Below are 27,723 nucleotides of genomic sequence, written 5' to 3' on the forward strand. Positions count from 1 at the left end.
ACCTCGCTGTTGCAGGAGTTAGGACTGTTTTCATTAGACCTGAACAATCATTAGCACAGGACTCTCCTCACAAATGAGAAGGTCTATAATATAAGAAGAAGTTCAAGGCCCGTCAAGCAGACTGGACCGCCTTAACTAACTGTCGTGTGTCCAAACTGTTTTTATAGCCGATATTGACAAAAAACGGACGGATTATGTTGCAGGTGACAGCTGCTGAAAAGTCCGGCACATTGCCAAAATTTTAACCAGCCACTGTTTGAAAAAACATCTGAATATAATTAATATCTTATGTGATCCAATGCGTAGAGGATATAACAAGGCTAAGGATACGGTCATACACCTTGTGCATGACTGCCTCAGTTTATGAAATTTGAGGCTGAACCTTCTTTGATAAACCGATACTGCTTCAAAGTAAATTATCATAGATGGCAGCCTATTTGATGGAGTTTGTCCGTAGAACGAGTTAGCTTGACTTGACATACCTTAACCTTGATAGGGTAATTTTTAAGGAATTCATAACGGGCCCAAAAGAAGGGCCTGGGTGTAGCGGTCACCATTACAGTTTATTCTGTAAGGACTGTCCCCTCTTTTAAATTTAAATCTAATCTTTCTGCCGGGAAACTCCTTTTTCCTAACAAATAAGCCACGCCCTTCTATGTGCATTGCACTACCCAAAGTCCGTAATTTTCATGGATATTTTAGAATTCCCAATTTTTCAATACCAATATTTCTCATGCAGGTTTTTAATGGGCGTGGCTTTTTGAGAGGTTTTTTGGACTCGCTCAATGCGCTCAATATTTCCTCCAAAGGGGCGGGGCTTAAAATTTCTTTTACGTAAAGCTGGCTCTAACAGTCCAAGTACTTTTGTGCTAAATATTGGATATAAAGATAAAAGTTAAGGTTTTCTCTTAATAGTTTTGAATAAATAACCGATATTGGATTGAAATTGTCATGGGAATATTTTGCCATCTTTTGTATAGAAGGTTTTTGTGTATGAATGTGAATCTTCCATTCAACACTTTTATCTGGTTTATATTGTAATATATTTTTGACCCTCTTTCCTTGTCAAATCCGCCCTCGATGGCAATATTATTCCAGCATCAACGGTTCCTATCGTGAAAAAGTGCGACCCGAAGAAGGAATTTGACTGTGGCGGTGGCATATGTATTCCTCTTTCCAAAGTCTGTGACAAAAAGCCCGATTGTCCCGAATTTCAGGATGAGCCAACTGATAAATGTGGGAAGAATGAGTGTCTAATCAATAATGGTGGTTGCTCACAATTCTGTGTCGATACACCAGCTGGGTACTATTGTGAGTGTCGAAAAGGGTAAGACATCAATGGCTTCTTCCAATATAACCATTCATGTGGGAGCTTATTGGGAGCAGGAGGGATATGGAAAAAAAACTTGAATTCTTCCCCCCTTTTTTTATTCAACTCAAATATTCTCCTTGGTTTTTCTCTCTCTCCTTTCCATCCCATTCCTTCAATCCTTGTCATTGGGTGATGTTTAAGATGCGATGTGGGAGCTTTTGAGATCCAAAAAAAAAGACAAGAAAAGAATTATTGAGACATTGAGGAGCAAAGTTGGGATTTTTTTTTGTTCCAAGAGTTGAAAGATTTTTCTAGGGATGAGCATTTTATTATTCTCCAATGTTCCGCAGAAAAGCTTCAGTTGAATTGGAAAAATAAAATTCTAGAGAGAGGGTTTATGCTTTTATTTCGCAGAATAATTAATATTAAAATGGCAATTAAAATTTAACAGAAGTGTCATTTAAAATGCCATAAATTGTTGAGATAATTGAAATGTCAGCTTTCAATTGGACGATTTTATATCATTTTGTCAAATTTTTGGAAAGTTAATTTTGATTGCTATAAAAATGACATTTGTTGCGTAAAAATAATCTATTTTAAAGTGGACAAATTTAAAAATAATCGATGGAAAATAATTTATGATCAGTCAAGATAGTTCTGTATTTGCTTAGAGCAATCAGGTTCCTTCTGAAACTGAAACTGAAACTGAAGCTCTCTGTCAAGAGAATGATTTTTATAGCACTTAAGATAATTTTTCATGTGTACGTTTTTTTATTGTTTGAGAGATATAAAATTGTTTTTATTTTAATAACATATTTAAAGTGCTAGAATATCCTGAATAATCCGTAACAATTGAAATGGTATCTTTCTGTTGGAGGAATGTTTTTATAACACTAAAGCTCACTTTCCATAATTTTTTGAATTTATATGAATAGTATGAATACGTTTGGTATCGCTTTGAAAAGTTATAGGTTATGAACCTTTATTGCTCAAGAAAATCATTTTTTTTTATTTAAATGTCGTATTTTTAACAAATAGGGTAAGTGTGCCAAATTCCGGCCGGCTTGCAATTTCGGCCACTTTTTTTGTTCCTCGAATTTCGATAAATTTTAGTTTTTGCGTACTCCAGAGATCATACAATGCAAAACCATAACAAAAATGTCGTTTCGATAAACGAGATAATGTGAAAAAGACACTGGAAAAATTCTGGGAAGGCAAGGAACTTTAAGAATGTAGTTGGCCTAAATAGGCAACCAAAGCTGTGTCTACATTTTTTTTATTTATTTTAAAATGGAATAAGAATGATTTGTGTGAAAATGAAAATGATAAACTGCGTATAAAGTCCCAAGCAACACTCCTTAAAAAGAAGGAATAAAAAATCAATTTGTATTAAAAATGCTACATTTCAAACTTGAGACTTTGGCGCTTGCACGCAACTATGCCGAAATTTGGCACAGTTACCCTAATCCTGATAATTTCGTTTGTGTCTAAAGTGGAAGCTTTCAATTGGAGGAATGTTTTTATAGCATTAAAGTTCACATTCCATAATTTTTCGAATTTAAAAGAATAGAATTAATACGTTTGGTATCGCTTTGAAAAGTTATAGGTTACGAACCTTTATTGCTCAAGAAAAGCAGTATTTAAATGTCGTATATTAACAAATAATCCTGCCGATTCCTTTATTTTCAAAATGGAAGCTTTCAATTAGGGAAAAAAATTTATAGCACTAAAGCTGCTTTTCCATAATTTTCTGAATTTATGTGTATAGGATGAATATTTTTCGTATCGATTTGAAAAAGTTAGATTATAAAACCTTTTTTTGGTTAAGAAAAGGAATATTTTTCTTTTAATGTCATATTTTTAAGAAATAATCCTAATTATTCGGTAATTTTTAAAATGAAAGCTTTGGATTGGGGAATCTTTTATAGCACTAAAGCAGATTTTCCATAATTTTCTGAATTTATGTGAATAGGATGAATATTTTTCGTATCGTTTTGAAAACGTTAGGTTATCAACCTTTTTTGGTTAAAAAAAAGCAGTATATTTCTTTTAATGTCGTATTTTCAAGAAATAATCCTAATTATTCGGTAATTTTTAAAGTAAAAGCTTTCGATTGGGAGAATCTTTTATAGCACTAAAGCTCATTTTTCATAATTTTCTGAATTTATGTGAATAAGATGAATACTTTTTGTATCGCTTTAAAAAATTAGGTTATAAATCTTTATTGCTCAAGGAAAAGAATATTTTTAATGTCGAATTTCTCAGAAATAATCCTGATTATTCCATTATTTTTAGAATAATAGCTTTTTGTTTGGGAAATGTTTTTATAGCAATTAATTCATTTCTCGAGAGAAACAATAATTTTTATATAATTATCATATTTGAAGTGGAAACATATAATCCTGATTATTCCGTTGCTTCTTAAATGAAAGCTCTTCTTTGGTGACTGTTTTTATAGCATCAAAGCTCGATTTCCATAATTTTCTGACATTGACAGGAATGTAATGAATACGTCTAAAATCGCTTTAAAAAACGTTAGATTATAAATCTCTGTTGCTAAAAATTTTGTCAATAATTTATAAAGAGAAAATTATAGAATTCACCATGCTATAATTCATTTTAAAACCTATATTGCTTGCATTCAAGAAGATGTACGAAACATTAAATATTCCATTATTTTGCATATAAATGTATTTTCATGCGCATAAAACCACGATGATGCTGTTATTACTCATATTCACGATTAATATGCAGAAAATCTCATAAATTTATGAAGAAAAAAATGCTTCAAATCTAGTGTCAAAAATTGTGGAATAATCCTCCTGTGAATCTGACATTCCCAAAGAAGTTATGAAAATATTTTGGGATTTACTTTTGACAAATTCTAAAAAAAAATCTCTGAATAGAAGGATTTATTTGACAAAGATAACCTTTCTCTTTCAGTAAATGGTACCTTTAAATAGCTTCTGATAATAGAGATTTTTTGTCATGTATAATTTTGAGGTTATGCAACATAACCTCAATTTCCTTCTTGAGGAAGAAATTCCTTCCGGAATTTCTATCGAAATTACGAAAGTTGATCCTAATAAATTCTTATTTAAAATTCGTTTTATGAGATTCTCCATAAATTTCCATTGTATATGTCCACAAATACCAAAAATTACCTCTTTTGATACTATCCAGAGATTCTTGATTAAGAGAACGCGTGTTTATGAGTTTTCCACACAATGCCCTCCCATATTTTTCCCAGGGATTTTCTTAATTTTTCCTACTGTTTTATTGCTCCTCCAGCCCTTTTTCGCCTAGCTCAACTTTATTGCTCTCTACCCGGTTTGTTACCTTTAATTTTCCTGTTTCGCCTTTTGTTCTCTGATCACAAATTGTATGTACGGATATATTCCTATTTAGAGCATCCCTGAGACATTTTACTGCAACAGCGATAAATTTTATCATATTCATGTATCGTGAGAGAAAGAGAATTTCAAGGTGATACCGTAATTTGGAGAAATTGCTTTAGATTCAGGTGGTACTGCTTCTTTCTTTTTTTTTTTAAAGGTGATACTCCTGAATTTTCACGAAAGTTTATCTTTTGGGAAAAAGAGAAAGCTTCTACAAGGTGTTCTTTTTTATCTGACTTTTATTTAATTACCATTTCTATTTTGAAAGCACCTATAGATCTCTTTTGAAGGTAAATGTTACCAAAATCTCCCATGGAGCATCTATTCCTAACCCTGTGTAACTCTATATCACTCTGGAAGCTTGAGAAAAGGAAAACTTCCGGAGAGAGACAGAGAGGAAAATGGATAAAAAAAAACTTACTCGAGAAATCTTTCTTTTCTCATGCTTTCCCCAAAACTCCCAGCAAAAAAAAATCCCATCGATGCGTTGGGGGGAAAAGTGTCGGTTTGTGAATGGGGGGGGAAGAAAGGAGAACTGGGTATAAATTATTCATTTCACTTTTTCTTACCCCAAAAACAGATATCGATTAGTGGACAACACAACTTGTGAGGATATAAATGAGTGTGAAAATTTGGGTGCGTGTTCGCAGAATTGTTACAATGAACGTGGTGGGTTTAAGTGTGAGTGTATTGAGGGTTATATGAGGGATCCTCGGGATCATACGCGGTGTAAGGCAACGGAAGGACATGCTTCGCTCCTTTTTGCACGCAGAAAGGATATCCGGAAGATTTCCCTGGATCATCGAGAGATGACGTCCATTGTCAATGATACAAAGTCTGCTACGGCCCTCGATTATGTCTTCCGGACCGGCATGATATTCTGGAGTGATGTAGCTGAGCAGAAAATTTACAAGTAAGTGCCTCAGGGATTTCCTTAACGTACGTCTTGAGATTATATATATATTTTTTTATGATTCGGAAGTGAGTAAGTTCTTTAACATTGATGGAAAATTTGGTATTTGCCTTTTGGTTTTTTTGCAGAAAAGTCTTGAATTTTGCCAGAAAACTCCGCTTTTAAATTAATTTGATGGAAATTTTAACTTTTCCATTTGTTTTGGACAGTATATAACTTTTCTGTTATCTTAATTAAAGGGCATTTAGGGAAGAGTGGGGATTTTTCAAATAGAATTAATTTTTTCTGGTGCTATGAAAAATAATTTTTCTTTCCACTTTACTTTCCTCGCATTGGTTCCTGTCACGGCTATTTCGTGGTTTTAGAACACGGCGATGACTTGGGAAACAGTCGAGACAAAAAACAATACAAAGAAAAGTCGATAATGCAGGAACATTTGAGAACACTCATGTACTAAAAAACATATACAGCAAACAAATCCGTCTTTATTATTTTTCATTCGAATAGCACAATTAATCTAGAAAGATGTGCTCATTTTGGAAATATAAATGGATTGTAAATGCCTAAAATAGTCAAATTGTCTTGACAAAGGAATCATTAAAAAGTTATGAAATACCTCGACATTGTACCTTAAGAACAGTAAAGTGCTAATAAAAAAGTGTTCACTGGAAAAATTTCTCCTGGATATTTTTTTAACACATATCTTTTCTCGTGTGCTTCTGTATTATCGACCTTTTTGTGTTGGTTCCTGTCACGACTGTTTTGCTTAGTGGATTCAAATCTTCCGGTGTTCATCAGGGGCAGCTTTTTCCTCACTTAAAAAATTAAAAATTTTTCTCCAAAGCTTTCGACCCTTGGTATGGGTCTTCCTCAGTGAGCTGGGAAATGTTTTATTGTGTTTTCAGAATCTTCTTAACTCGAGCGCTTCAAAAATTTATAATTAGCGCAGTTTCATAAGAAATTTACCGCTCTACAACTTTGTGAAAGTAATATTCATCTATTTTGTAAGGAAATACGTTTATCGGGCCGATTTCTAGAAGATAATTTTGTGACCATTCTCAAAAATTCTGGGGCAAATAGTACCAGACATGGGGTATTATCATATTTTGATTCGCTTTATTATGGACTTCCGTAAATTTAAAAAAAAAATACCTAGATTACATATTTTCATAGAAAATTTATTCATCTACACCATTTTAAAACACCTTTTTGTCTGCGAAAAAAGTGAGAAAACGAGAATAGTGCTTTTCAAACTATTTTGGAAAAAACACACAAAAGACTGCAAATCGTTTGACCAATGCAAACAACAAGCGGCGAGACATGATAATGACGTTTCTTTTCGCCGTGAAGACATCAGAAATTGCTTCGCTTTTTTGTTACTTTTTGCTCTATACTTTTTGTTACTTTTTACCCCGAAGTAGCCATTTTTAATAAAAGGATTTCCGGAGAAAAGAACCTTTGTGAAATTCTAAAATAGATAGCGGATTCGTATTCAAAAAATCCAAATTATTTAGAAAATATTCACCAGTGCATCAATTTTGGAAAATAAGTAGGTAATAATTGTTATCTTCTGCAAGGAAAATATTTCAAAAATAGGACTAAAAATTTCGATATTTTTTATTTTCTAAATTCCTTATTCGAATTCTAAGAAACTTATGATATTGAAGAATGTCTATGGAGGCTATCTATAGAAAAAAAATTGAGCCACTATCTTTTTCACCTTGGAAGATATTGAATTTTGAATTTTTCGATTTGTGACTTTTTACCCCTGTCTCCCCTATCCTGATTAGAATTTACGGTGTATATGTATTGCTGATTGAAAAAAAGATAAAACAAGTTCTTTAATTTACTCATTCAACGAGTAATTAAAGCTCAAACCTGTTTCACGAGATCACATAAAGGGACTTACTTTAGGTCGCATATGTGTTGCTCACATGAAGTATACGGAAAAATGTAAAACACGTTACAGCATGGCATTCGTTCCACACTGAGCACCCTGCAGCATCCTTTATGCAGCGTATGCCTTAAATCAGTTCCACAACAATAAATTTGTGTAAATTATAATAGGCATGAAGTTTGAATAGATTGAAATATCGTCCAAGCGTAATAGCGTAATAATAGATCTCTTAAAACATAAAAAAAATTAATTAAATAATTTTTAATGTAACTGTGAAATTGGATAATCAGGAGAAAGTGTCAATGAGGCTATTTACACCGCCCCATTAGATTGCGATTGAACTGTTCCAAAACCGGATTTAGGATAATTAAGTCTTAATCTAAGGCCACAATCTAAACGATTTCTTTGAGGTCATTTAGACTGTTGTATTAGATTCTGACTGAATTGTCCCAAAACCCGATTTTGGGACAATTCAATCTCAATCCAATGCTGCGGTGTAAATGGCCTCTATGCTTTGTACGATCCTAAGCTTCGTGATGACTAAATATTCCTATGTGTCTTAATAAATTTGACTCATCGCACCTATATTTAAAAAGCTAAGAGAATGTGCTCAGTTTTTAAAATATTTTACGGAGTCACTTTTATACAGAAAAATAGGAAAAAAAATAATCATTACAGAACTTGGAACCGTACGAAGCATGGGCACTTTCCCCTACTAAATTCTGTTACTGAATTATGAAAGTACGAATTTCGAAAATGGTTTGTCCGAAATTCCGCATTGCATTATTTTTGCAATAATCAGTAATGGATTCCTTTAAACATTTTAGCTATTATTATGCAAAATTTTATTATTACAGAATAAAATTTTTATGCCATTTTAAAAATTTTCCTTTGCGCATTTTTTGAAGAAAATCAATGGAATATTCGTGTATTCCATGGGAGATTTTCCACAATGTTTCTATGGATAATTTGAAGAGTACAGTATGGGGGTTTTTATTATGATTTTCCTCTGATCCTTATAAAATTTGAATGTCTATTGCATTGAAAATTCTATGAATTTCTTCATGTAGAAGAAAATTGACGTTCGAACTTCGAACTCGTTCTATTTTGCAAAAGAAATCAATTTCTATTTGCTTTTGCAACAATTTCTTTATATGAATTCCATTTGCCATATTGGTCTTTTCTATTTGAAATTGATTTAAAAGTTAGTTATTACTTTTACATTGTGGTTGTTGGATCTGTTGAACTTCTTTCAGTTCTATTTGATTTTTTTTTTATCTCCAAGAAATGTGTAGAGCGTATGGCCCATTCGACAATTGTTAACCCAGTCGACGGCCAAACCCACCAATCCCAATCCTTCATTCCTATGACACACCCCACCCAACATCCCTAGGCGGGTGCTGAAGGTTGCTGGGGCTTTTGTTCATGTCAGCTGTCCCTGCACTTCAGTGAGTGAGCATCAGTCGCCGTGGACGGTTCACTCTCATGAAGTGAAAAATGGGTGGCACCTTCAGTTCTCCAATTTCCCTCTAAGTTTGTATTTTTCTATTTAAGTGAGCCCCATCTGGGCTTACAAATTCAGAAGTGGGATCCCCAATCCCCAAAAGTGGATCGCGAAAAGAACAGTTGAATTAATTGTTACAGTTGTTGTGTTGAGACTTTAATTAATCTTGCATTGTGGTCGTATGATGTGTAAAGTCCAGTGATACTACGAGAACACAGAAGATAAGTTGGAGCATTCCTGTCGAAGAAAGTCTGCAGATGACTGGGGAGTCTATGCGGGACCACTAAGCCAACGCGGAGGAGACATCGTATTGTAGAGCCAGCAGATTGTGGAGCCTTAAGATAAGAGCGAGGAATTCTTCAAGAAAGTAATTGTGAGGATGGAATTCTTAGTACAGAGAGATCATCGGAGAAAGATTTTCAGATAAGTCCATTACAATTAAATTTCTAGAAAACTTATTTATATCGAGCAATCGCAGATACAATAACACTGATAGCCATCGATATCATAATTTGTGCCCATTTCATAGAAGTATATAGTTTACATCAAGAATTGGTTGCAAAGAATTGCAATACTATCAAATATTTGACGTGTTATCATCAAAGGAAATGTGAGGGATGATTTGTTGTATAAATTGTGTAAACGATAGCTAAAAATTATAAATATCATTTTGAACGTATTTTAAATTTATTAAGGATCTTAATCACAGCCACAAATTAAAAGATCGTCAGGGATACTTTCGGATGCAAGTCCTCCATATCTTCATCATTTCGTAGCATCTGTGATATAGTCTTCATAATCACTATTAGTCCTATTGATATATAATTGCTTCACGTCCTATGAACACATCTTTACGGAAATACATAATGAATTAAATTTGATAGTAAAGGTATTAATTTACATTTGAGACAACTATTTTAATAGATCGAACGCGAGTTTTTCATAATTTACCAAAAACAACGTTTAGTGCGCAACTTAGTAAATTAATGATCGAGATCAGAAGATGTTAGCAAAATAATTTAGAAGTCGGTAGGGCTGTATGCAAGGAAGTGATTTCGTAGGATTACGTAGGTTAAATTAAAATATTACTTAATTGAGCAAAAGTACTCTTCGGAACATTAGCAAATAATCTTTTCGTGGCGATCACATACTTAACACCTTGTCGATGATAAATAAATATCGGAAGATTTAAGAGGTCAATGAAAAGCAAAGATTTCATCCAGCAATAAGATTATAGAATTTTGGATTACAAGTAGCATAGTAAATGGAACATGGAACTTAGAAGCTGTGTTGATGAATGATCTGTGTGATCGATGTGTGATAGAGGGCCCTCGAAAGTGTGTGTGAATGAGGTTTTCCATTGCAGTTGTAAATTGAGTCAAAATTGAGAATTTGAAGGAATTCGTATAGATTTGATCTTAGGAGAAACCATAATTTCAGTTGTATAGGCTAAATAAGGTAAAGAGTAGGATTAATTTGAAATTGAAGACGCGCCACAATTATATATTTCAGAGGTTTATATTGATATCCATAAGTGATAAGACGTTTGATATTAAATACGTATCTTCAGGAAGTTTACGCGATCAAGGATCAAAATCACATATGCTTAACGAACAATATTGCGGTCACGGAATTGAAGGACATATTAAAATATTAAAAATTGGAATTCATAATGATAATGTTGAAATATAATAAGAATGGAGAGAAAATGATAAAGATGAGTAATCCATTTTCGAAAGTATGGGAATAACCCAAAATAAATGTTGGTAGAGAAGGGTACAAACTTAGGTTTACGATAGGGGCTATAAAATATTGAAAAATTTTTGCAGACAAAAAGACCCGACGCGTCGGCAAACTTAATGTTGTTTTGAAAGGATGCATTAAAGAAAATAGTTTAAATGAGTTTTGTAATTGCTTAGACCCAACTTAATGCGCTTGGGTTGAGGGGCGAAAAACAACACCTCATTCAGGAATCATAAAATAAATGCAAAAGGATCGATAAGCAAATTAGGGAAACCCGAACATACTGCAGGGACTCATTAGTTCAAAACCTCTCAAGAGAATTTGGGATTTTTTCAAATAGACATATCGGCAGCATTGCAATTATTCCACAGAAAGGTTTTTTCAGTTTTACAATATGCACCACTCATTAGGCGGGTCTTGGGATTTCCGAGATGGTCGGACACCCGGGTTGAGAACTTATCCCTTGCAATAAACCCCTCATAAATAGATATGCGTAATGCTTTTAGAATGTACACAGCTGCATACCATACTTTTCACCAATTGTTCAATATACATCGGATGTTGGACAAAACGGAGGATCTTCGAAAGAACATTATGTCGTGTCGCCATGCCGAGAGAAATTTGAAAACTTTTCCCACTACATGCTCTTGGATCTGATCTCAATCAAAAAGGAATATTTTGGAATAAAAGGGGTAACTAAAACTTTAAGGAAGCGGATTTCAGATGGCAGATATATGATAGATAAAAAAGACGGGTAATTCACGGTTATATAAGTCGAATTCAGTAACAATTAGATAGTATTTTAAAAAAGTCTTAATATTAATATAGTCTCTTTAGAATTCTTAATACATACGGGAATACAGGGCTACGTAACATAAAGACACTAAATCGCGTGTAAATCTAGGTTGAATACGATAGGGAATATCATGAAACGTGACCATATCGACGCGACGCTTATTTTAGTCAACATTTGCGGCATAGAAATTAACTTCAGTTGTACAACACTCGCTCAGAAAATATAGTAATTCATTAATTGGATAAGGCTTTGTCGAACCATCTACATCAACAGAAGATCATAACTCAGTCAGGCGATTATGCAAAATACTACAGATCGACTGTTCGTATTTCGGAAGTGACTCCTTAGAGACAGATAGATAATTATATTGCGAGAGAAGGAATTACTTAATGGGGAAGAATAGGAACACGCTGTCATATTGGAACATTAATGGCCTCTACATACTTTAATAAATGTTCATCAATATTTGCCATATTAAAGTAAATTTTTACACCAGAGTTAGGACGATCGTCAAAACTTCGTACCGCAAACCGTGAGCTCAATATTATTATTACTCGAAAAAAACGAACACAAATCAAAGGATACACATTTTAAAACAAAGGATCGGGTTAATGAGGAAATAAAACTTCCTTCAGCGCTTGGGATACATAGGCATGAAAAGATCACCACTTTTATCATATCGACGGTTGGCACTTTTAAAATATTCAGTTGAAAGCTGTACTACGCATAATTGCAAATAGTGGGCGCTGTATACGGAACCGGTAATTCGCATGGGGTCAAATAGGATTAACAAGAAATAGGATGATGAAAAGTTTTGTACCTACGGCGCGACCTTGAGGAAGACGGTGAACGAAACTAGTAGCAGTCGGCACTTCAACAACGGATAAACTACAACTTTAACGGAAAGAGTAAAAAAAAAATACCTTCACCACATCGCACCATGATGACGGATTTAGTACCTACGAGAATAAGACCTACTTAGATTTGAAACAACTACACAACTCATAAGCGGAAGTCCAAAGCCTACAGGGATCGGTATTAAGAAAACAATTAAATCTGTAACGCTATCTGTGCAAAGATTAGTATGGTGACTCTGGTATAATTAGACTGTCGTATGAAGTTTCATGTAGAATTCATAAGACATCAGATAGGGGAAAAAGAAAGACAGGAATGAGAATAGAAGGGACTGAATGAGTTCTATTCAAGGAAGGAGAATTGAATGAAAGAAAAGGATAGTTAGCGAGAGGGATAATATATCACAAACTTCAAATTGACACATCAAGACGTAAAGCAAAATACAGGAATTAGGACTCAGGATAATAACAACTCATATCAACGAAATGGCAAATAATATCAAATTAGAATAATATTAGAATAATAGATGATTTACTTCGGGAAACGGTAAAGAGGGTATAAAATTTAAAATTATTGATTGCAGGCTAATTTCTGTTACATAATTAAGGAAGGATTTTCAGGGGGTCTACTCAAAAAAATATTCAAAAAATAGGAGCGATAGGTTATAAACTCTAGAGTACACGGTCGGTAACTGAATCACATGACTAAAACGGTAAATCATGGGATAGTGGTATGATCAAATTCCTAGGTCCAGAGGTACGATCCAATTACAACAAAGCGGACAGAATCTGGCCAGGAGTTTGATGCATACAATCACTGCACTCCAAAGTTAGGAAACAGGGAACGAAAGCACCGAGCAAACCAAGTTAATTACTGCAGCAAGAGGAGAAGACTTCACATCGGGATCCTACAAGACAACTCTACAACAATGCACGTTCCACACAACAGTGAAATTCTAGTACACAGATGACTTCTAATCAAAATGCAAGACAACACAACTTTAACCAACAAGAACTTAATTGGATTCTTATCAGGCGCATAAGACCAATGTAAAAGGAATGCTGTTGCTGGATAACTTGAGAAACCTTAGAAAAAAACGATACTCGACAGTGATTGGATCACAATATAGATGGGATATGATTCTATGTTGAGCAACTAAGTTGATATAGCCTTTATGATTAATTCCCAAGAGGAAAAAGACGCATTAGCAGTGAGAACCTGGACGCTTGAGGACAACATTGGCTGATCTAAGCGATCGCTACAACATTGGCTGATCTGAGCGATCACCCCAACATTGGCTGATCTGAGCGATCACCCCAACACTGGCTGATCTGAGCGATCGCCACGACATTGGATGATCTGAGCGATCACCCCAACATTGGATGATCTGAGCGATCACCCCAACATTGGCTGATCTGAGCGATCGCCACAACATTGGATAATCTGAGCGATCACCCCAACATTGGATGATCTGAGCGATCACCCCAACATTGGATGATCTGAGCGATCACCCCAACACTGGCTGGTCTGAGCGATCGCCACAACATTGGATGATCTGAGCGATCACCCTAACATTGGATGATCTGAGCGATCACCCCAACACTGGCTGGTCTGAGCGATCGCCACAACATTGGATGATCTGAGCGATCACCCCAACATTGGATGATCTGAGCGATCACCCCAACACTGGCTGGTCTGAGCGATCGCCAGGAGGTCCACTGCAGATCCTCTAGTGGTTTTACAATACCTATTGTGAAACACCTCGAGGGGCAGTGCCACCTCACATTCGATCCGTGGCTCATTCACACTGATGTCACAAGGATTCGAACGCTCTCTACATCACGGAAATTTAAGGGTAATTCGCCTTCTTCGATGAGTATACCAGATTCCGAGACATTGTGGTGATATGGGCTGAAGGAGCAGGTTGGTAGACTATGGTCCTGACCCGGGGCTCCTACTATTTCACCACGTTGCCAAGGGACGGCAACTCTGTCAGGATTGGCCGAATTGTAGAGCGTATGGCCCATTCGACAATTGTTAACCCAGTCGACGGCCAAACCCACCAATCCCAATCCTTCATTCCTATGACACACCCCACCCAACATCCCTAGGCGGGTGCTGAAGGTTGCTGGGGCTTTTGTTCATGTCAGCTGTCCCTGCACTTCAGTGAGTGAGCATCAGTCGCCGTGGACGGTTCACTCTCATGAAGTGAAAATGGGTGGCACCTTCAGTTCTCCAATTTCCCTCTAAGTTTGTATTTTTCTATTTAAGTGAGCCCCATCTGGGCTTACAAATGCATTTAATTTTTTAATGTTTCTGTAAATTTCAATGACAAGAAATTTTCCCTGTCATTTAAATTTGACAGGAGACTTGTCGTTTAATTTGAAAATGACAGAAAATTCCGTTATTACTTCATTAATATGAAAAAGGATTTATTTAAGTCACACATTCTCCAAAAAAAATTGAAAATTTAAATTTCTATTTAGTGAGATAGAAAAAAAAACTTAAAGTTCAATTTCCTACTAAGAATTTCGCTGCAATATGACAAACCATAAGCCCAATCAGCCAAATTTGCTCTTTATAGGAGTAGAAATATCGTGAATTAATTCATGGCAAAATGCCCGGCAATAGCTGTCCATTATGAGAATGAATTGGAGAGAATGAGTTTGGTGAATAATTTGGTGCTTGAAGAATTTTTCTCCCCAAACAAGTGGAAAATCTCGTCAATAATCGTACATTTCTTCTGCCAACTTCTGTTTCGCCATCTCATTGTGTTTGAGGCGGAAAAAAAGAGCTATAAATATGGGGAGAGGGATAAAGTGTCCATTCATGGGAGAAAGTTTTCTCCAGTCTCATTCACCACAACAAAAATTTGCCTAAATTGAGTAAGTTTGGGCCCTTTTTCGTTGAGTGGCGGCCTCAACAACAACAACACAAAACACTGTGCAGAGTGAATTTGTGTAGTTTGCTGAATGGACGGTTGAAGAATGACGCTGAGTTATTTCAATAGGTGGTGCTCACCCCCACAAAGTGGAAAAAGGACCGTTCGTTCAGGGAGTCCATCTATTGTGAAATTGTGGAAATGTCCATGTTATGTTGAGGGATTTCTCGGACAATGGTCAATTTTGCTCATTGATATTCCATGTAGAGAAAATTGAATATTTTTGATGGGATTCTTATGGTTGATACATCGCACCTATTGCAATTTGCACGAAAAATGAAAAAAAAACTTGTAATAGGTTAAGGGACGAAGTGGAGCATGGTTTACATGGTTTTGTATAACAAGAGTTCATGGGACTGCCATCAAACGGACGTCCAGAGCATTTTGGGGAGAAAACAGTGGTAGATAGCGATTTGTGGTTTTCTTATAGACTTATGATAATATATTTGTCGCCACAAGATGGCAGTGTTAAAAATCACCGCCCTTTTTCTCATTCAAAATACCTGCGAATTATGTTTTCTGTATTATATTAATGACAATAATTAATTTTTATTATTCTCAAATAAACACTCCTTTTGATATTTTTTACTCTCTGCCTTTTGACGCCAGGGGCGCTGCTAGAGCTCAGCGGTTGCAATTTGAAACAAGGTTTTTGCTAATATTTCTGGTATGGCTCCTGGTGCAAATTATAGTACAGTAGACACGCTAATTCGGTTCTTTTAAGATCGGAATACTTTTTAGGGGAAAGTGCGCTATCTTTGAACGGCTTGAACTTCGGACAACTTATTTTTACTGCTCGAACTCAAAGAGAGAGCAGCTATATCATCCACTTTTTTTCAATTTGTGACACGGAAGGCCAAACTGTAAGACATATATACTTTCGATCTTAGACGACCCCCCCCCCATAACTCAATATTATCTGTGACAATTTTCTTCTTTCATCCCATCCAAAACCATGCTTTTTGGTTTATTTCTAAAACGACTCCTACGATTTCTTTTATTTTCGAATTTGTTTTGGAGCTAGCTAAGGCGAATATTTCGTCTTGGGACACCTATGTTCGAAAACCATTTCGATATCGAATTTTCGAAGATCAAAGTTTAACCACTTTGGGGGCCTTTTTTTCAACCGATTTGCTTAAATTTAGAATTTTTTGGAAGATCTCGAAATTTCCAATCCGACTGCGCCGGACTTAATCGGTCATGAGTCGGTCTAGTATACTCGTAAATGATTAACCTTTCTCAGATTCACTTTTTTATTTTTTCTACTTTTCTTAAGCAATTTCTTATAATGGTTTTTTAAATTTATCAATTAATTATAAAAGTGAAACTATAAAATCTTTACCATGCACCGTGACTTAAACAAATTTGCTTGTACTTCTTTTATAATTTCAGCGAAATATAACGTCTTTTTTTTAGACAGGTTTTAATAAACTTTTAGGGAGAAACTTGCCATCAGATTTCAGTCTAGCTCACTGTTACCATTTCTAGCTTACCTACCTCACTTGACCTATTCCAGACTTTCTAGTATGATAACCCATTCAGTCAATGTACCAGAAATGCTTGAGATAGAATGTTCATATTTTGGGATTAGCTTCCTACAGATTAATAGATGAATTTTTTTAAAAGAAAATTTCTTTACCTATTGTGGGGGCGCGGGGAGCTTTTGTCAAACAGACGTCCTAACTGTCACTGAATTTAAACTCTGTGCATTAATTCATTACAAACTCTATTCCTTTAGATAGAGTAACTATACAAGAAAATGAATTGGCAACTAGAATTCAAATCAGGAAAGAGGAAAGAGGCCAATTTTAACAAATTCGTCGGGATGTCGTATTTTCTGTGCGCCATTTTGAGCAGAAATTTTGCATGATCTTCCGTGAAGCAAGAAAACAGTAACAAAATGTATTTACATCTCTGTCAGACTATTTTTCCCAAGCAATTGAAGAACTAAAGTTACTAAAAATCCATTCCCGACAGCAATTCGGATAAAAATTGCCCACATTGCCCAGGAATAAATCATCTAAAATCACTTAATTTGCGTATGATGTATAATACCATGGTAAGGAACGGGATAAGAAGAAAACCTAGGTAGAGTTGTCCAAGGGTAGGATTAGAGAATGAGATATTGTAGATTGGCTTAGAAGGAATACTAAGCAAATCTTTATTTAGTAGAGTAAACACCTCCTTCTGTAATTCCCTATTTTTTCGTCATGTGAGGACTCAGAATGCTTTTACTGAGCCAGAGTTGACCATAAGTGTCAATAGTCTGGAAAACCGTAAAATCGTCCCTAATTATGAATAGGACATCAAATAAAAAATGAATTTTTTGGAGGCAGGATAGCGGGAAAATATTAATGTTACCACGCCTCCTGAAAAGCCACGCCTACTTTTGTGTATTTTCCATCAATAACTTTTTTATTCGCTTTTCCTCAAGATTATCGAATATATGCTGCAATTAAAATGAAGTTTGAAAATCATTTTCTGTAAAAATACTTATTTTTATACATTATCCGTATTTTGTTGGAGGCGTGGTCTATTTTTTTTAACCAATTTATTTTTTAGTGTCCCTACATTAACTCAAATTGTTACTGTTGGTAAGTTTTTTGTTGATGTTGTAGATGCCCTTTTCTGTTGAAAAATTAAGAAGAAAATCATCTTTTATTGGTTGTAACATATAAGAGGGAGTGGCCTAAAGTTTTTTGGCAAATTTTCAGGAAACTTAAGACTTTTATAATGCAAACTTTTTTTATGGTTTTAAAAGAGATTCTCGACAATCTACCTTTCCTCAGTGTTGGAATCTCATATACCAGGAGCTAAAAAAAGCTCACCATTGGATTTCTTTTGCATTTTCCATTGTTGCAGGGCACCAATTGATGAGGGAAGCGACAAGACTGTTGTGGTGCGTGATCAAATTGTAACATCGGATGGATTGGCCGTGGACTGGATTTACAATCATATTTACTTCACCGACACCCACAAGTGCACAATTGAGTTGACCAATTTCGAAGGGAACATGGGAAAAGTGTTGATTAAGGATGACGTGGAAATTCCGCGCTCCATCGCTCTGGATCCACTCAATGGGTAAATAATAATGTGACCATGTAGCCTCTCAATGGGGCTTTTTTCCCACAGCTACTCCCCCAAAACACAAAAAAAAACATAGAAAGAGAAGCGTAAGAGGAAGAGTGACATCTGGAATGTGTTGGCTGTCCAGAACATGGGCGTCGATGCTCAACTTCCAGCAATAACTCTTCCTCAGTCGCCTCTCAATTTCCAACATGCCAAAATTCAAAGGGCTTTCCGAGGGGTTTATGCAGCTCCTCTCTGGTTTACCATTCAGTTTGCTGCTAACTCGCCACTCTTGCAAATTCATGCTCAATGAATAATTTCTGGAATCTCTTGTGGAGTTGTTGAGAATTCCCTTTTGATATAGTGTTGTTGGAATTTTTCGCGAAACTTGATTCACTTGAGTTTTATTTTATACTTTCGCGCTGAAGTGCGCGAAAAATACTTTTTGCAGAATTTGCAAAAAGTTTGTGAATTGTTTTAACTATTCCAATTTGATTTTTATTGGTTGATGAGATTCCGTATCTCAAAATTGCTTCGCTTTTCGCTCTAAGCCAATTCCTATGACTATCAATAGCGTTGAAATCAAATGTTCAGAGTTTGGCAACGAAATAACTTGGAATAATATTCAGTTATTGGTTTTTAAAAAGTTTGTGCCCTAACGAGTTTCAATGTACAGACACCAGGATATTAGGAAATGGTAGAGAATAGTCATAAAATGTATTATGAAATTTTCTCAGTAAGTCAAGACACACACCATTTAAACTTATTAAAAATTCTTGCGAAGACTTTTATAATCCGGATAGAAAGATACATAAATCTAATAGTACTATAAATGAAGAAAACTTTACTTTGAGGAGTTTAAAATGAATATACGACAAGATTTTAAAAAAAGTTTATCGGGTTTTATGTTCGTATAATTGGTATGTGTGTCTTGGCTAATGGTTTGCTAAGAACTATAAAACTGTTATGAAGCTTTTTTGTTTCATAAGATCTAAATTTCAAAAGCCAAAATCCTGAACGTCAAAATCCTGAAAATTCCAAAATCGAGAAACCAAAATTCCGAATAGATTAAAATCCCGAACGCTAAAATCCCGTCAAGACGACCAAAATCCCGAACAACAAAATCCAGAAAATTAAAAAAAAAATCAAAAAACAAAGTTCCGAATGGGTCGAAATCAGAAATAGGCAAAATTCCGAATATGTTAAAATCCTGAACGTCCAAATTCCGGAAAAAAGCAATATCCTGAATTCTCAAGTGTCATAGGGACACCCCCGTTTGCAATTGCGCTTTCTGGAAGTAAAGCGACTCCTTCTGTGTTTTAGAAAATTATTCCACAAAATTTTCCTCAGTTGTTGTTACGGGATTTTGGCTTCCGATAATTTCTCTTTTGTGATTTTAGCTTTCGGGGGTTTCTCTTTTAGAATTTTAGCTTTCGGGATTTTAACTTTCGGGATTTTGCCTTTTGAGATTTTGCCTTTTCGGGATTTTGGCTTTCAGGATTTTGGCTTTCGGGATTTTGGATTTCAGGATATTGGCTTTCGAGATTTTGGATATCAGGATATTCCAAAAGCCAAAATCCCGAACGTCAAGATCCTGAAGATTCCAAAATCTGGAAACGAAAATTTCGAAAAACCAATGTCCCGAATGGGTCCAGATGAGATAATTCCAAAAAGCTTAAAGTCCCGACAAAACGAACAAAACCCCGAACATAAAAATCCTGAAAATTAAAAAAAAAAATTTAAAAAAACTAAAGTTCCGGATGGATCGAGATCAGAAATAGGTAATATTCCGAATAGGTCAAAATATTGAACGCCCAAATTCCAAATAAAATCCAAAATTCTAAATTCTCAAAAGTGTCATAGGGACGCCTCCCCCCCCCCCGTTTGCAATTGCATTTGCTGGAAGTAAAGCGACTTCTTCTGTGTTTTGAAAAATTATTTTACAAAATTATCCTCCTTATAATATTGTTTCTTCTGGATTTTGGCTTCCGATATTTTGTCTTTTGTGATTTTGGCTTTCGGGGTTTTCTCTTTTGGAATTTTGGTTTTCAGGATTTTGACTTTCGGGATTTTGGCTTTTGAGATTTTGCTTTTTTGGGATTTTGGCTTTCAGGATTTTTGATTACGGGATTTTGGATTTAACAATATTGGCTTTCGGGATTTTTTCTTTGGGTATTTTGGCTTTTTTCGTGACTTTGACTATTCAGGGTTTAGAATCATCGAGATTTTGGCTTTCAGTATTTCGACACATTTGAAATTTTGGCATTCGGGATTTTTGCTTTTGGAGTTTTAGCTTTCGGGATTTTTGATTTCGGGATTTTGTTTTCGGGATTTTGGCTTTCAGGATTTTGGATTTCGGGATTTTCTCTTTGGGTATTTTGGTTTTTTTCGCGACTTTGGCTCTTCAGGGTTTAGACCCATTGGAATTTTGGCTTTCGGGATTTCGACACGTTTGGAATTTTGGCTTTCGGGATTTTGGTATTTGGGGTTTTGGCTATCGCGATTTTGGTCTTCAGGATATTGAATTTCGAGATTTCAACTTTCAGGATTTTGGCTTTTGGGATTTTCGCTTTCAAGACTTCAAAACATTCGGAATTTTGGCTTTCAAGTTTTTAGGAATTCGACGTATTTAGAATCTTGGCTTTCGGGATTTTGGCTTTCAGGCATTCAACGCATTCGGAATTTTGGCGCTCAGGATTTTGACTTTCAGAAATTCAATGCTTTCGGAATTTTGACGCACGGGATTTTGGTTTTCGGAATTTTGGCTTTCAGGATTTTTGCTTTTCGTAATTTTGTCTTTTAGGATTTTAGTTTTCGGGATTTTCTTTTTTCGGGATTTTAGCTTCTTTCGACTTTGGTTTTCTATGATTTCAATCCATTCGAGATTTTGTCTTAAAACCGATTTACCACACTTAAAAATTTACCTAAAAATCGGTTCATTACCAGTTGAAATTAGTATACCTTTGTTCAAAATTCCAAGACCTTTCAAATGAATCCAGTTTTTTTCCAAATCGGTTAAGTAATGAACTATCAAGAGTAGTTCAAGGAAATTTTTCTATAAGCGAAGTAAGTGAACTTTTCGTTTATTTCGCTGAAAAAGTCAGAATGAGCTAAACATGAATAGCCTTAATAAATTACTAGCCATATTGTTCACTCAATCCCTTTGGCCCCAGAAGAATTGGCACAAATTCCACCCTCCCTTAAAGGTTGAAGAGGTACACCCCTCGCCGAAGAGCTGTGGATCCACAGAGTGGCGTCGGGTGTGCAAAAGAGGGTCTATTAACATTTCTCTGGCCTCTCAATTAGGTGGATGTACTGGACGGACTGGGGCTCATCGCCCAGAATTGAACGAGCTGGCATGGATGGCACGCACCGAATGCCTATTGTGACGTACGAGGTGAAGTGGCCAAATGGGATCACGCTGGATTTGGTGAGGAAGCGAGTATATTGGGTGGATGCCAAGCTCAATGAGATCTCATCGTGCAACTACGATGGTAGTGGGAGGAATGTAGTCCTCTACTCTCCCGATTCCCTTCGTCATCCGTTTTCCATAACGACCTTCGAGGACTTTGTGTACTGGACGGATTGGGACAAAGAAGCTGTCTTCAAAGCCAATAAATTTACCGGGAAAGACGTTGAAGCCATTACGGCACTCCATATGGTGAGTCCAATTCATTTTCCTCATGGTTTGTGGGATTTGTGTGCTAATGATGGGGGCATTTTCTAACAGTTGCAGCATCCCATGACCATCCATGTCTACCATCCGTACAGGCAGCCCGACGGTGTCAATTACTGCCAAGCAGTTAATGGTCACTGTTCGCATCTCTGCTTGCCGGCGCCCAAGATTAATGAGCGCAGTCCCCGCATCTCCTGCGCCTGTCCTACCGGGCTCAAACTTATGGAAGATGGTCTCATGTGCGTCGAAGACGGTAAGTGCAATTTTCTTTCAGCACAATTTCGCTCAGAGGGCAAGAAAGTGGCATAAAAAATATATAGTTTTCATTATTCCATAGCAAGGATTTTAGTAAGGCATTTAACTTTAAACATTATTTATGTTTAGCCAAGACACAAACCTGAGTTTCATCCCTCTTTTCTAACAGCTCCAATTTTTCAATTTTAAGATAAATTCAAATTCGTGATATTTATTAGGTGTTAAGAGATCATTTGATTACACTGAGTGAGAGAAATCCGAAAAAGTTAAATAACATTCCGGAAATGTTAATTTTACCCTAAAGTATTAATCCTAAATCGGTGTAAATATTATGCTTTTTAGGTGTATTACGGGTTAAAGTTACCCTTTTTCATGTTAATTTTACACTTGAAAAGGTCTAAAATTAACATTAAAAAATGTTGATATATTTTTACACCTAAAAAGTGTTAAAGTTATGAGGAAAAAAGTTAAGCGCATCCCCTTTTTTTCTCAGTGTACAGGAATTTCAAGGATATGAAAAAATCTAAAAAATGTTTTTTTGTATGTAACTAAAATATCAAAATATAATCATTACACTGGACACTGGACTCTTCGTTATCCGGCTGACTAGGGGACAAAATGACATTTAGGTTTTTTGAATGATCAACGGTTTTTCTATTTTGTGCTGTGTGAATTTATTTTCTGTCTGACAAAGAACAAGAGAATTTTCTTCATGGTATGCATATGTTTCATTTTTTATCACAATTATGTATTAAAAACTTCGATACAATGATAATAATACTTTAATTCACTCTGGAGAAACTTCATGTTTAGTAAAAATATTTTTGAATACATCAACCGCCAGTGTTTGGCAGCTGTCACCTGGATAACGAAGTGCCGGATAACGAAGAGCTGAGTGTATAAAATAATTAAATTTGACAAGCGTAAAAATGCTTGAATTCCTATAAAACACAGATTTGATAATCATCTTATTCGCTTTAATTGAGTTCATTGGGAACGGGTCAAAATTCCGAAAACTAAAATCCGTAACGCCAAAATACTGAAAAGCCCAAATGTCCGAATTCTTAAAAATGTCAAAGCTTCTGTCATGATCGCATCCGCAAACGGGCAAAGGGATTTTTTTTGTGTTTTTTGAAAATATCACATTATCTTCCGTATAAGCCCTTTCAGGATTTTGATCATTTGGAATTTTGACTTTCAAGATTTTAATTTTAGTAATTATAGAATATTTTATTGAGCTACTTTTTGTACATTTACAAAATAATTACATTATTGTAAGTGTTCCACATTTGATTAAAATTTAAAACTTTGTTAAGAATATTTGAATTATGTTAAGAAATTAAAAGATTAAGAAAAATAAATTAAGCACAAGGTAATATGGTGCTTACTGATTTAATGTGAGACGGATATGTATTTTATACAAATGAATTTCGAGATTTTAGCTTTTCGAAATTTTGGCTTTTCGGGATTTATACGCGCAGGATTTTGTCTTTCAAGTTTTCGAGTTTCGAATTTGGTCCATTCGAGATTTTGGCTTTTCAGGATTTTGTTTTTTTTTTTGGATTTTGACCCATTCTGGATTTTGACTAATCGGAACTTTAGCTATTCGGGATTTTAACCCATTCAGGATTTTAATTCGGGATTTTGACCCATACGGGATTTTGACTTTTCGGGATTTTGACCTTTTCAGGATTTTGATGTTTTGGGTTTTGGCTTTGGGGATTGTAGATTTTCGGGATTTTTCGTTTTTGGAATTTTGGCTTTTAGGAATTTGTGTGTTCAAAAGAATTTTGCCTTTCTAGGTTTTGGATTTTCGGGATTTTGATCGTTGCGGGATTTTCAGGACTTTGGCGTTTTGGGTTTTGTCTTTGGAGATTGTAGATTTTCGGGATATTCTCTTTCGGGATTTCTCCTTTTTGGAGTTTTGGCTGTTAGGGTTTTATACGTACAGAATTTTGCTTTTCGAGGTTTTTGATTTTCGGAATTTTGATCGTTTCGGGATTTTGGTGTTTTGGATATTAGTTTTCGGGATTTTGACTGCCATCAGAGTTCACCATAATTTTCTCCAAATATCCCAACCGAATACACCGAAAATTCTAAACGAGATCTTTAGATTTCCGGATTGCAATGGATTAGGATCTCTGGGATTCTGAAACAGTTTTATTTAATACTTTACTCTCAAAATGAGTTCCGATAATCGAAATAGTAAAAATGTCAGGAATCCAGGATCCCAGGATCTAATATTGGAAAGGCTAAAATTAAATGAAGATGGAATTTGAGAGATTTCAATTTTATTTGTTAATTCTTATTAAAATAAGAAGTATTTCTGTTCTTAAATCTTAGTTTTTTAATTTCTAAATATTTAAGATCATTTTTTTTATTTCCTAATCTTGATTATTTCTCTAACTTTTTGTATGCGAGAGAAAATCAAAGTAATTTAATAGAAGAAAAATATACTGGGAATCGTATAGTTTAGCCAAGACACAAACTTTCATGTATATTTTTTTTTTAATGTTTTTATCTTATTCTAAATATCTATATTTGTTTTCATGTAGCAATATTTTTTTAAAGTATGCGATGGGCATGCTTTTCATTTGCAGTCCAATCTTCTTTAGCACGGTGTTTTGTATTTTTTTTAAGCTGAGATTCATTATTTTCAATATCCCTAATTTTGATTTACAACACTTGTTGACTAATCTATCATCGGCCTACTGTATAAAGATTGATCATCTTATGCTATATTTTCTCAGATTTTGGATGAAAAGAATATAAGAAAAATAGTTAATCAGAACTATAGGAAATTATAGTTTAGCCGAGACACAAACTTTGTTCTACTTTTATCAAGTCTTCTTGTTTTTTTTTTAATATATCTCTTTATAAAGCATGAAAATCATCCGATTTGGGCAAGTATGGACTCATTTGTAAGGTCTTGGAATCTTGGACATATCTGAACCATTTTGTCCCGGTAACTTACCATTTTATAAAAACCGATCATTTTTTCTCTAACTTTTATTTTTTAATAGGGGAAAGTACTCTCCCTTCGAACGTTCATGCCTTCGAATAACGTAATTTTTCTTTTACTTTTCCTAAGACACTTACACATTTCTATAGACTATTAGTTAGTTAGTCATCAATATTGATAATTATGCGACAATAATATGAAAATCTATTAGGAAATGCAACAGAAATTCACATTATTCGAAGGCCTGAACGTTCGAAAGGAGAATACTTTCCTCTACTAGAAAATGTTATATGCCAGCAAGTCTATCAAATTTCAAATTTGTCTATAAACTCTTGTGCCACTTTCAAACCCAATGAGCAGATTTTGTGCCAAATATTAAATATTTTTAAGTAGATCCCCTGAAAAGAAAAAATTAAGTCATGATAAAAAATACCCAAATAAGTTTCCCAGTCGATAATTGAGTTAATATTTTTTTTTATTTTTTTCTCTTTTCCTCTGTGGTTTATTTTCATCTTTGGTTACTCTCTCAATCAACGCAAAATAATGCTTGAACAAAAATATTTTTTTTGAAAAAAAAACCACCAAAAATTATTTGTGTGGGGTTGTGTGATGTGCGTATCAAAAAAAATGCCAATGTGGAACTAAAACCTGGGATACATCACAATATTTGCCATATTACTGTTACGCCAAATGATATTTTTTTAATTTTTTCTTTAATGAATAATTTAATAAATTTTTTTGGGAATGACTGGAAAAAACGCAAAAAACACACATAAACAAACAAACAAAAAATAAACATTGGGCATGAAAAAAAATAGTGATCCCAACGACGTCAATTAAACCACCACCATCATCGACAACAGAGGATTCATTGTCAGTAACTCCCACATCAAATAACACCGTGGATGATAAATCACAGAGTGGTAGTCAAAATATCGAACACCATTCGAGTAATATTTATGACAATCGAGAAGATATCATTGTCCCTCCTCAGGGGACAACTTCGGCAACTGGAGCGAATGAGTCGTGTGAGTATTTCAAAAATAAAACCCAAAAAAAAGCTTCAAAAAGAAAATAACAAGACTTAGGGATCATAGAGCAGAAATCTAGAAGTAGCTGAAGGGAGTGGAACATCATCCAATTAAAATAATCACCTACGCTTTTTGAATCTCTTGCTCTTTCCATCTTTCTTTCCAACACAAACACCTCAGAGACCCTCTCTCTCTCGCTCTCTCCCTCTTCATAGACGTTCAGGGAAATATAATTCTTGTTCTTAAAATGGAATGAGAAAGTTTTTCTCCAAAAAGCATAAATTACAGAGCTTTACTGCTGCTATTCTCCTAGGAAATATTTTAGGTGGAATATACCATAAATTTTGCCAAGGTAAATAGTCAATGGGAATTATATGACTTTTCACGCGGAAGACTGATTAATAATTGTGTGAAGAGAGTTGATCAAAAAGTTTGTGAGAAAATGAAATATTGAGTAGTTTGCTGGAAAGTTTTCGTGTTAGCAAAACTATAAACCACAATTTTCTCAAGCAACTCAATCATATTGTTTGACGCTTTATAAATTGGATAGCAGAGAGATTGGCAGTTGTTTTAATATATTAAAGAACGAATTGACAAGTATATAGTCTTTATGTGGAACTTTAAGAAAAGTTTATAGTTCTCGAAGACTCAAACCAATTTAAATTCTCTCGGTTGACTAAGATTTCATCTCAGAGAAAATCCGAGAATTCTCAAGTATACATGAAGTTCCGATTTAAACGATTTTAATGATTTTATGAACGTTTTGATTTCATCTCCTTAGACACAAACCACTTTGCCCAAATGTTGTAAAATAACTTCCTACTGAGCCCAAACAGAAGTAGATTTTGATTCTCCAATAGTGTCTTGGATAAAAGGTATCTATTTGCACAAAAAGTCGTTGAAGTTCTAAGAATTCAAATTCAATTTTGAATTTTCACACTCAATTTTCGAACAAGGTGGGGAAAATTTATGAAATATTGCACTAAAAAGCTCGCAAAAGAGTTACTCAGTGATTATGGAGTGATAAAATAATGGGACAAGAACAGTAGGTGTCGTTGTTATGTTTTTTTCTCACAACAACGTTTGCCTCTGGAGGTTGGTCACCAACGCTAAGACGGCGGTGGACGCAATACTGTACATTGTAGATATTTTTGGAGAGTGAATAAATAAATAAATAAAATAAACAATGTGAAGACCATCACATTCTGACACTTGAGCACTTTGAAATTCGAACAAGATGTACATCAGCCATCTTGCGGAATTATCAAGAAGTAAGAAAGTCTCTTTTTTGGATCTTCAAATAGATTTTCGAATTTTTCAAGATATGTACTTCTATACGGAAAGAATATGTGAAATTGCACTCACTGTGAG

The 27,723-nt window shown here is 34.9% G+C and overlaps 1 protein-coding gene across 20 annotated transcripts in view; it reads left to right on the forward strand.

Moving 5' to 3' along the window:
- Positions 1-27,723, forward strand: part of LOC129809656 (low-density lipoprotein receptor-like) — a 287,351-nt gene that overhangs the window by 213,917 nt on the left and 45,711 nt on the right. For 17 of the 20 annotated variants that reach the window (XR_008752661.1, XR_008752660.1, XM_055859662.1 and 14 more), the window contains 6 exons: positions 1,099-1,327; positions 5,291-5,623; positions 18,222-18,440; positions 21,735-22,089; positions 22,159-22,357; positions 26,140-26,349. Coding sequence is in view for 18 of the 20 variants with exons in the window: in XM_055859662.1 (XP_055715637.1) it covers positions 1,099-1,327; positions 5,291-5,623; positions 18,222-18,440; positions 21,735-22,089; positions 22,159-22,357; positions 26,140-26,349 (1,545 nt within the window). In the remaining 2 variants the exon portion in view is untranslated. The remainder of the gene's footprint in view (positions 1-1,098; positions 1,328-5,290; positions 5,624-18,221; positions 18,441-21,734; positions 22,090-22,158; positions 22,358-26,139; positions 26,350-27,723) is intronic. The other 3 variants (XM_055859671.1, XM_055859672.1, XM_055859673.1) reach the window with 1 other exon arrangement.

This window comes from Phlebotomus papatasi, chromosome 1, assembly GCF_024763615.1.
Source record: "Phlebotomus papatasi isolate M1 chromosome 1, Ppap_2.1, whole genome shotgun sequence".
Classification (NCBI taxonomy): Eukaryota; Metazoa; Arthropoda; class Insecta; order Diptera; family Psychodidae; genus Phlebotomus; species Phlebotomus papatasi.